This window comes from Littorina saxatilis, linkage group LG8 (genome assembly GCF_037325665.1).
Source record: "Littorina saxatilis isolate snail1 linkage group LG8, US_GU_Lsax_2.0, whole genome shotgun sequence".
In the NCBI taxonomy this organism is placed as follows: Eukaryota; Metazoa; Mollusca; class Gastropoda; order Littorinimorpha; family Littorinidae; genus Littorina; species Littorina saxatilis.
Window position 1 is genome coordinate 5026224 of NC_090252.1, and position 10510 is coordinate 5036733.

The 10510-nt window shown below is 43.0% G+C and overlaps 2 protein-coding genes across 2 annotated transcripts in view; both read left to right on the top strand.

Annotated features, from left to right (window-relative positions):
- LOC138972614 (galactoside alpha-(1,2)-fucosyltransferase 2-like) overlaps positions 1-10510 on the top strand; it is a 162790-nt gene that overhangs the window by 10327 nt on the left and 141953 nt on the right. The gene's annotated exons all lie outside the window — the stretch shown is intronic.
- LOC138974486 (uncharacterized) lies at positions 141-1594 on the top strand. Its single transcript, XM_070347204.1, has 2 exons — positions 141-1093; positions 1138-1594. The coding sequence occupies exons 1-2, from the start codon at positions 141-143 to the stop codon at positions 1592-1594; spliced, it is 1410 nt and encodes a 469-aa protein (XP_070203305.1).

Consider the following 10510-nt stretch of genomic DNA (forward strand, 5'->3'; position numbering starts at 1 on the left):
TTGAAGATGGCGAGCTCCTATAAGGATACCAACTTTGAGGAATATTTGGCCCAGTCTAACAAACTAAGTATGACTGGAGAAGCGCAACAGAAATGTATTCTGCAGTGCATGGAGAGAGATGAAAGGGTCGTGAGTAGGGAATGGAAAAGATTAAAGCTGAAGCTGAAGATAAAGTTAAGGCAGATGAAGCTGAATTTGAAGCTAAGGCAGCTGAATCTGAAGCTGATAGAAGGGAAAGAGCTGCTGAAGCTGAGAGGAGAGAGAGAGAAGACTCCATTAGAAACTTTGAATTGAAGAAGTTAGACATTGAAGCGAGGGCACGTACGGAAGGAAACGAGAATCGAGAGCGACCTGAACAGCGGGACAGGGAGCAAAAGACCCACCCGAGGAACTATCCTAGGTTACCAATGTTCAAGGAAGCTATAGACTCTATGGACTCGTTCCTTTGTAGATTTGAAGCACATGCAGAAGCGTTGAGCTGGCCAAAGAAAGATTGGGGAATCCTTCTTAGCGCAGTTCTAGACGGTCAAGCTTTGAATTTGTTTCATACTCTGAATGCAAAGGGAGGACTACAGTACGAGACCTTGAATGAATGTTTATTGACAAAGTTTCACTGTAACGCAGAAGGTTTTAGACAGAAGTTCAGATCTGCAAAACCGGAAGTTGAAGAATCATTTTTGTCATTTGGTACTCGACTGAGACACTTGTTTGATCGTTGGGTACAGCTGAGCGCAACAGAGAACACGTTCGATAGCCTAGCAGAACTAGTGATCCAGGAACAGATGCTGTCTAGTGTAGCGAAAGAACTAGCCGTATTCCTACGCGAGAGGAACCCAAAGAAGCTGACGGAACTTATTGAGATAGCAGAGAACTATAGCGTGGCACATCCGTCCAAGATACTAGCAGGCAAAGGTAACAACTTAGCTGCATTCAGCGCACCTCAGAACAGAGGAGGGCATGCAAACAGAGGCGGTCAGAGGGGTGGCAAAGGCGGTTCTCATTCCAGGCAGACAAGTCGAGAGGACTATCAAGCTTTTTCACAACAAGCGGAAATAGACAAGTCCAAGAAAGACGCTCACATCACATGTTACAGGTGTGGAATAGTAGGCCAACAATGCTTTGCGCCGGATGGAACAGGAGGACATCGGCAGTCAAAACCGTAGACTTCCAGGATGGTGACCTAGAATATTCCAAAGGAACTGTCAACGGCATCCCAGTCACGGTGGTGATTGATTCGGGTGCAGTGACAGCAGGAGTGAGAAGATTGCTGGTTCGCCCAGAGCAGTACACCAGACAGAGCAAGACGACAATCTCCTTCGGAGGAAACAGGGAAACCTTCCCACTAGCAGTCGTACCGGTGGAAACAAGTACGTACACCGGAAACATCTGCTGTTGTGTGATTGACTCACCAGTGATCGACCTACTACTAGGAAACCTCGAGAAGATTCATCCTGCACCAGGATTATTTGGCAAAGTGGTGGCCGACGAACCAGAAACACCAACGCTAGTGACACCAGGGTCCGTATGCATGAACTGGAAGTCAGAAACACTGGAAGTAGAGGCCTCTTTTGAAAGTGGGAACTCCCGAAGTTAACTTTATAACTGTTCCCTATGCATGAACGCCGTAGTGCTGACTTCGAGAGTATTCGGTCAAGGTCGCGAAAATTGGGGGAATCCCAACTAGTACATGCGTTTGTTAACGGTAAGCTTGGCGACCAGAAGAAACAAGTCTCATCGCGAGTTCAAAAGGGTGAACGTTGAGCGCGCTGGAGTACTAACAGCGTTATTGCTGTTGTTATTTGAATGGTTAAACGAAAGGGTCGGTTCAAACCTGTGATGATTGTCTTGGAATCGAATGACTGCCTAGCTATGACAATTACTTTGTTGTCCTGAATGTTAGGGAGAAAAATAGATGATTATGTTGAATTTTTTTTCTCCTTTTTACATTTAGTCAAGTTTTGACTAAATGTTTTAACATCGAGGGGGAATCGAAACGAGGGTCGTGGTGTATGTGTGTGTGTGCGTGTGTGCGTGCGTGTGTGCGTGCGTGTGTGCGTGCGTGTAGAGCGATTCAGACCAAACTACTGGACCGATCTTTATGAAATTTGACATGAGAGTTCCTGGGTATGATATCCCCGAACGTTTTTTTTTCCTTTTTTTGATAAATGTCTTTGATGACGTCATATCCGGCTTTTCGTGAAAGTTGAGGCGGCACTGTCACGCTCTCATTTTTCAACGAAATTGGTTGAAATTTTGGTCAAGTAGTCTTCGACGAAGCCCGGACTTCGATATTGCATTTCAGCGTGGTGGCTTAAAAATTAAATAATGACTTTGGTCATTAAAAATCTGAAAATTGTAAAAAAAAAAAAACTTTTTTATAAAACGATCCAAATTTACGTTCATCTTATTTTCCATCATTTGCTGATTCCAAAAACATATAAATATGTTATATTTGGATTAACAACAAGCTCTGAAAATTAAATATATAAAAATTAAATTTTCTAAATCAATTTAAAAACACTTTCATCTTATTCCTTGTCGGTTCCTGATTCCAAAAAAATATAGATATGATATGTTTGGATTGAAAACATGCTCAGAAAGTTAAAACGAAGAGAGGTACAGAAAAGCATGCTATCCTTCTCAGCGCAACTACTACCCCGCTCTTCTTGTCAATTTCACTGCCTTTGCCATGAGCGGTGGACTGACGATGCTACGAGTATACGGTCTTGCTGCGTTGCATTGCGTTCAGTTTCATTCTGTGAGTTCGACAGCTACTTGGCTAAATGTTGTATTTTCGCCTTGCGCGACTTGTTTCTTCTTCTACACTGCTGAAAGTGTGACGAAATATAGATGACAAGGCAGCAAGGTGTGACGATGGAGATGGGAGAATTTAGTGTTTAAGCGTGGAGAATAGTTTCTGAAAATATTGCTTCTCTGAGAGTTGCTTCCTTTCAAAGTCGATTGTCTCTAGGTTTCTTTGTTTGCTATTTGGTTTATTCTGTTTCTGTGTTTGTTCGACTGCGAGTTTGTTACATTTAGTCAAGTTTTGACTAAATGTTTTAACATAGAGGGGGGAATCGAGACGAGGGTCGTGGTGTATGTGTGTGTGTGTGTGTGTGTGTGTGTGTGTGTGTGTGTGTGTGTGTGTGTCTGTCTGTCTGTCTGTCTGTCTGTCTGTCTGTCTGTGTGTGTAGAGCGATTCAGACTAAACTACTGGCCCGATCTTTATGAAATTTGACATGAGAGTTCCTGGGAATAATATCCCCGGACGTTTTTTTCTTTTTTTCGATAAATGTCTTTGATGACGTCATATCCGGCTTTTTGTAAAAGTTGAGGCGGCACTGTCACACCCTCATTTTTCAATTAAATTGATTGACATTTTGGCCAAGCAATCTCCGACGAAGGCCGGGGTTTGGTATATTGCATTTCAGCTTGGTGGCTTAAAAACTAATGAGTGAGTTTGGTCATTAAAAATCGGAAACTTGTAATTAAAATAATTTTTTTATTAAACGATCCAAAAACAATTTCATCTTATTCTTCGTCATTTTCTGATTCCAAAAACATATACATATGTTATATTTGGATTAAAAACAAGCTCTGAAAATTAAAAATATAAACATTATGATCAAAAACAATTTCCGAAATCGTTTTAAAAACTATTTCATCTTATTCCTTGTCGGTTCTTGATTCAAAAAACATATAGATATGATATGTTTGGATTAAAAACACGCTCAGAAAGTTAAAACGAAGAGAGGTACAGTAAAGCGTGCTATGAAGCACAGCGCAATCGCTACCGCGCCAAACAGGCTTGTCACTTTCACTGCCTTTTGCACTAGCGGCGGACTACGTTCAGTTTCATTCTGTGAGTTCCACAGCTTGACTAAATGTAGTAATTTCGCCTTACGCGACTTGTTTGTTTTCTGTTTGTTTTCTGTTTGTTTTCTGTTTGTTTTCTGTTTGCATCTGTGTTTGCTTGTGTTTTGTTCTTGTTTCTTTTGGTTTGTTTGCTTACTGTGTTTTGTGTTCCATTTGTGTGTTTATTTGTTTGTTCTGTGTATTTGCTTCGGTATGCCTTATATCGTTGTATTTAAACGGAACTGATGATGAAGCCAGATGCAATATAAAAGCAGAAAAATAAACACAAAAACTAACAAAACAAGCAAACACACAAACACGTCAAACAACGAATTACATTACGTATCCCTGGTCTTTCCTGGCAAAATTGTATAGGCATAGATAAAAATGTCCATCAAAATACCCGTGTGACTTGGAATAAAGGCCGTGAAAAGTAAAGTTTCGCCTAACAGGCTTGAGGTTTGCTGGTCGATGTGAATGCGTTATATATTGTGTGTAAAAAATGTTTGTTTGTCTGTCTGTCTGTAAAAAATTCCATTTCACACGGCAGAAATTAGTATGTAAAGCGCGGAGAGCACAGTTAATTGTGGTTCGCGCTATATAAGCTCACCATAATAATAATACTAATAATAATCTTGTTATTCTCAAAACTAACAGCTCGCTTCGGTGAGGCTTCGTACATACTGATATTACCGATACACATACTTAATTTCAATGTTTTCCTCTTTTGTTTTCGGTTTGTCACAATTATCACGTTGATTAGCCTTACCGTTACAACGAAATGAACGTTGACATGTGCACTGTATTCAGTCACAGTCGGATCATCTTTAACAACATATGTATAAGTTACAGCTCCGTCCATACATGGTATCGCGTGATATTTTGTCGAGACTGGATCAATAAATATGATGATATAGTCTCGAGTGACGTCATTATATTCATTCACCCGTCAAGACAAAATACCACGCCATACCGTGGATGAATCGGAGCTGTAACGTATATATGGCATGACCAAAGTAGGGAGAATTTGTCATGGGATGTGGAAACAAAGCATGGGAAATTCACCATGGACAGAATAACCAACGCAAGCCTAGAAGTTGTAGAACTATATTTTGTTTCAGTCTTGGCAAGGCCAGTTTTGTCCAGTTTCGGAAAATACATCATGTATTCATTCACTCTGTCGAGACGAAATACCACGTGATTCCATGGATGAATCGAAGGTGTAACGTGTATATATTGTGACGCATCAAAGCTAATTTTGTTTGTTGAAATGTCTTCACAACGAACAGATAATTTATAACGACATAATTGGCATCATATGACAGGTACGTACACTTACTTTGTTTGTTGTCTGCTACAAATCTAGTATTGTTGGTTGACGTAGTGAATAGAAGCTTCAATCGTACCTTAATGAACCGGAATAAAGGCTCAATCCAATGTCATTTCGCCACTGAACAGTGTTTTTTTTTCTTTCAGTTTTTGGTTAACATCACGGGGGATAACCGGTCAAAGGCCGAACAGAAGCCGAAGGCCGCTCATGACACGTGTGAAGGCAAGTTTTGTCTGTTTTCTAGGTATTGTTTGATTTATGTCGGGATTTAAGGTAAGCTACTGATTCAGCGATGACTAAATTTGTTTCTCGATGCATAAAAAGTCAGGGAGCGATTGATATTTGCCTGTAAATAGCCTTCAAAGCTGAAAATGTCCGCGATCGAGCACCGGAAATGGCTGTTCGAAGGGTTTTGCAAGTAGAAATGTGCTTTATTTCACCAAATCAGCTCGTATTTGGTATGGGTACGGAATTCTAGAGGACGAAGGAATCATAAGAGGTGCAAAGAAGTGCTATTTGGGAGTAGAATAAATCTTCCGAGACAGTAGACAAGAGAAGGTCATATTTTTTTGAGAAGCGCGTAGGCCGATTGTCTTTCCGACAAGCGAATGATACAGCAGATTAATCATTCGTTTTGACCAGAAACCTAGTCTAGTTTTTATGAATGAGTTTTTCAATTAAAACAATCACGAGAACTCTCTCGCTTACCCTTAAATCTTTATCCTTGTAAAATAAAGTTATCTCTCTCTCATAGTTCCTTTTTGGCCTGTTGGCAAGTCTTCTCTCACTCGTTGAAATAATAGAAAACTGTTGATAACACATGGTACCCGGGGGGAGTGGGGGGGGGGGGGGGGGTAAGTTAGCGCAAGGGCAGCTGATGGCGGTGCCATTTGATGTCTGATTCGATCGCGGGGATGCATCGGCCGTAGGTTTTTTTTTTTTTTTGGGGGGGGGGGTGGCGGTGGGGGGGGGGGGGGTGGAGTGGCAGCAGATGTTGCCTGGCAGCGTCGTTTTGCATTCTGGGTCTCTGCCCGGGTTTGGGGAGGGGGTGGGGGTGGGGGGCAAATAACGGCTGTCCCTCCATGTCTACTCACTGGGGAGGGGGAGGGGTGTGCCACGCAAGGAATTGTACGCCTTGAAAGAAAGGGTGAGGGGGCAGCCGCGGACTCTGCCGCTGGTAACTTTGCCGGCCAGCCGACTAAAGAGGAAACTCCTTAAAGTGATGTATGGCAGCATAGTAGCACCAAAAGTAAAATTACTCATTTCATTGCATGATGTCTTATACAAGCACATGTTAAGACAAGCAATTGTAATATACCTGTGAGTCTTAGTAATATCCACATATTATACATTTACTAAAATCTCCAGAAGTTACAAATATCTGTGATAATATAAATGTATGTGCATTTCCTGTAGCCGTTTCTGTTTGTTTTTTAGATCATGCAGAAAAATGGTTTTTACAAGGAGCAAGATCCGAGAAAACCACCGGCAAATACACCCTGGTGCATTCTCTGTAGTCAGGCAAACCTGACGCCCACAAGAAGTGGACCTACATGTTTGAAAAAACAACAACACTTTTGTGGGTTGAATTAGATACTTTCTGCTGCAGTTATAGAAGTAAATATTCCTTTTGGATAATTTTCCTGACTGCATAACAGCCTCAAACGTTAGAAATAGTCATAGTTGTGCGTTTATATAGGTAATTCCGCATTGATATTTATACATGTCATTGGTAATTAGTAAATTATCAATGTGGAAGTGATATATGTATTTTTTACTTGTGTCGCAATTATGCCGTCATACTATGGTGTCCCCTCCACTGAGGCCAGGGATCTCACCCCCAACCCCCCACGTGCCGCGTCTGCTATCCAGTTCGCGGTAGGATTAGAATATATATATATATATATATATATATATATATATATACCAAACCGATGTCAAATACGAGCTGATTTGGTGAAATAAAGCACATTTCTACTTGCGAAACCCATCGAACAGCCATTAGGCTAAGCGAGAGAGTTCTCGTGATTGTTTTAATTAAAAAACTCATTCATAAAAACTAGAGACTAGGTTTCTGGTCAAAACGAATGATTAATCTGCTGTATCATTCGCTTGTCGGAAAGACAATCGGCCTACGCGCATCTCTCAAATATGACCTTCTCTTGTCTACTGTCTCGGAAGATTTATTCTACTCCCAAATAGCACTTCTTTGCACCTCTTATGACTCCTTCGTCCTCTAGAATCCCGTACCCATACCAAATACGAGCTGATTTGGTGAAATAAAGCACATTTCTACTTGCAAAACCCATCGAACAGCCATTTCCAGTGCTCGATCGCGGACATTTTCAGCTTTATAGGCTATTTACGGGCAAATATCAATCGCTCCCTGACTTTTTATGCATCGAGAAACAAATTTAGTCATCGCTGAATCAGTAGCTTACCTTAAATCCCGACATAAATCAAACAATACCTAGAAAACAGACAAAACTTGCCTTCACACGTGTCATGAGCGGCCTTCGGCTTCTGTTCGGCCTTTGACAGGTTATCCCCCGTGTAACATTGACACGGTAACCCAAAAGAGTGTTTCAGCTGTTTCAAGATACGGGTTTAGCTACTTCTTTCGAGTTGCTTTTTCCGCAGTCTAAAATGACACCGGAAGCGATTTGTTTGTTTGTTTGTTTGTCAGGGCGGTGCTGCTTTGACATATAACGTGCGCCACACACAAGACAGAAGTCGCAGCACAGGCTTCATGTCTCACCCAGTCACATTATTCTGACACCGGACCAACCAGTCCCAGCACTAACCCCATAATGCCAGACGCCAGGCGGAGCAGCCACTAGATTGCCAATTTTAAAGTCTTAGGTATGACCCGGCCTGGGTTCGAACCCACGACCTCCCGATCACGGGGCGGACGCCCTACCACTAGGCCAACCATGCCGGTACACCGGAATCGAAAACAAATTGTCAGCACTGTCATAACAAGACGTCATGACAAAGTTACGTGCAAAACGAAAGAGACTTTGACGTCATGTGTTTGTTGTTCGAACTTTTCCGTCTGTTCCTGACTGATCCGTGCAGACTTGACCTAAGTACCCAAAACGTCTTTGTTGTCTGTTGGCATTGCAGCTATGAAATAATCAGTCTTGTGTCTCAGTCGTGTAGGTACAGAGTTTGTTCTGCAATCGCTGTGTTCGTGTTGATGACGGCTTTGTAAGAATTGATGTTTTTGCAATTTTCTGAAGAAATAAACTGCATGTGGTCAATTTCATCCGTTTAACGCTTGTCGAAACGAGCCATACGGCTTTAGAATAAAAGAGTCCACGCATTCCTGTGCCCTCTGATCACAGATGAGGTCGCAGTTTGTAGGTTGAATCTATGAATCGGAATGACCAGAGATTGATCTGCATAGCTGGTACGACCTTCCAGATTATCAACAGCGGGTTCATGGTCGGAATCAAGAGGTCAAATTTGCGTGGCTCCCAGTCATTGTATAAAAGATTTATTTTTTCTTGTTTCTGCGGCTGCGCAAGTTATTTTCCTTGGTCGTGGCTGAACTTTAGGCCTACGGAGCAATATCGCGGGATATTTGCTCACTAAAATAACATAGACAAAGATGGAATTAAGGCATGATATATAATTATAGAGAATACTACATCGCTTGTTGTGTCGTACCAGATTTACACGAGCTGTTTTTTAGGGGACACCCCGAAGCGTCCCGGTACCAAAGCGTCCCGGTACCGAAGCGTCCCGGTACCAAAGCGTCCCGGTACCGAAGCGTCCCGGTACCAAAGCGTCCCGGTACCGAAGCGTCCCGGTACCAAAGCGTCCCGGTACCGAAGCGTCCCGGTACCAAAGCGTCCCGGTACCGAAGCGTCCCGGTACCAAAGCGTCCCGGTACCGAAGCGTCCCGGTACCAAAGCGTCCCGGTACCGAAGCGTCCCACTATAACGCGTCACAGACTTAAGACTTTTTTTTTTTTTTAAACCTTGACCAAGGGCGGATCAATTCGGGGGGGGGGGGGGGGGGTTACAAAATGACTGCGAAGATACAAGTTGACGGCGCCGAAGGCGCCTAAGTCTCTAGGGGGGTCCGGGGGCATGCCCCCCCCGGAATGTTTTTTTATCCAAAGAAGCAAAATAGAGCTATCTGGTGCATCCTGAGCTAATAAATTACCTCTTTTATTGGGGGGTGGGGGGTGGGCGGGTTACGTAACCCGTGTAACCCCCCCCCCCCAGATCCGCCCTTGTTGAACTTGATTTGACCTTGACTTGACTAACCATATTTATTTTTTTTAAATTTAATCTTGACTTGATTTGACCTTGACTTCACTGATTTTTTTAATTTTGCACAGACCTTGATTTGCTTTCGGTAAAAAAAAATCACTTTTTGTCCAACTTTTCCCCAACTTTACTTTAGATCTGTACTCACAACACACCAATTTGGAAATACTGTACCCGTGTGGACAAGTTCGGGGAAAAAGTCCGTAGGCTTCCGTTCACAAGAGGGATATGTCTGTTATCACACACGCTTTCTGGCTTTACTAAGCGTGAGCGTCGGAAAAAGTCTTTTCAGTTCTGCCTCCGACTTTTAAATTGTATCATTTGGGTTAATTTGGGTTTGTTTGGGTTCATTTGGGTAATAAAAAACGCTCGCGCTGGACCCGAGTACTCTTCAGACTGGCTCGCTCCCCCAGTATGAAAGTTTTTGTCTTGTGCACGTTTAAGACCAAGTGATTGCTCTGTGTGAATTACAGGCATTCCCTTTGCTTTATAAATACATTGGCATGCGAGCCGAGGATGTGCGTGGTGACTGGTACCGGGACGCTTCGGCACCGGGACGCTTCGGTACCGGGACGCTTCGTGCCCTACTGCGCGGGAGCGTCCCGAAGCGTCCCGGTACCAAAGCGTCCCGGTACCCCTGTGACGCGTTAAAGTAGGACGCTTCGGTACCGGGACGCTTCGGCACCGGGACGCTTCGGTACCGGGACGCTTCGGTACCGGGACGCTTCGTGATGTACCCGTTTTTTTAAATATTGAACTGCGAGCGAAAGCGAGCTGTTCACTATTTGAAAAAGCAACGAGTGTAAATCTGGTACGACACAGCAAGCCATGTAGTATTCTGTTTATCCTACATACTGTACTTACGTGTATTTTCCTGAAAATGTCTTGCAGACGAGGCAGCTAAATTGAAGACGCTTGTTTTGGAACCTCGATCTCTTCTAAAGCCTCGTGCAATCTATTACTTCGAAGCAAAGAAACGTCACTCTGAAAGTGTGGCGTGACGTGTTAGTTCTAAAGATTCATCGAGGGTAATTAGCGAGCGCAA

What these genes read in the sequence shown, in the direction of transcription:
- LOC138974486 (XM_070347204.1), top strand. Translation starts at nt 141, where the DNA reads ATGGAAAAGATTAAAGCTGAAGCTGAAGATAAAGTTAAGGCAGATGAA. An exon ending in GCTCACATCACATGTTACAG is followed by an intron (nt 1,094 to 1,137) that starts GTGTGGAATAGT and finishes CGGATGGAACAG; the next exon opens with GAGGACATCGGCAGTCAAAA.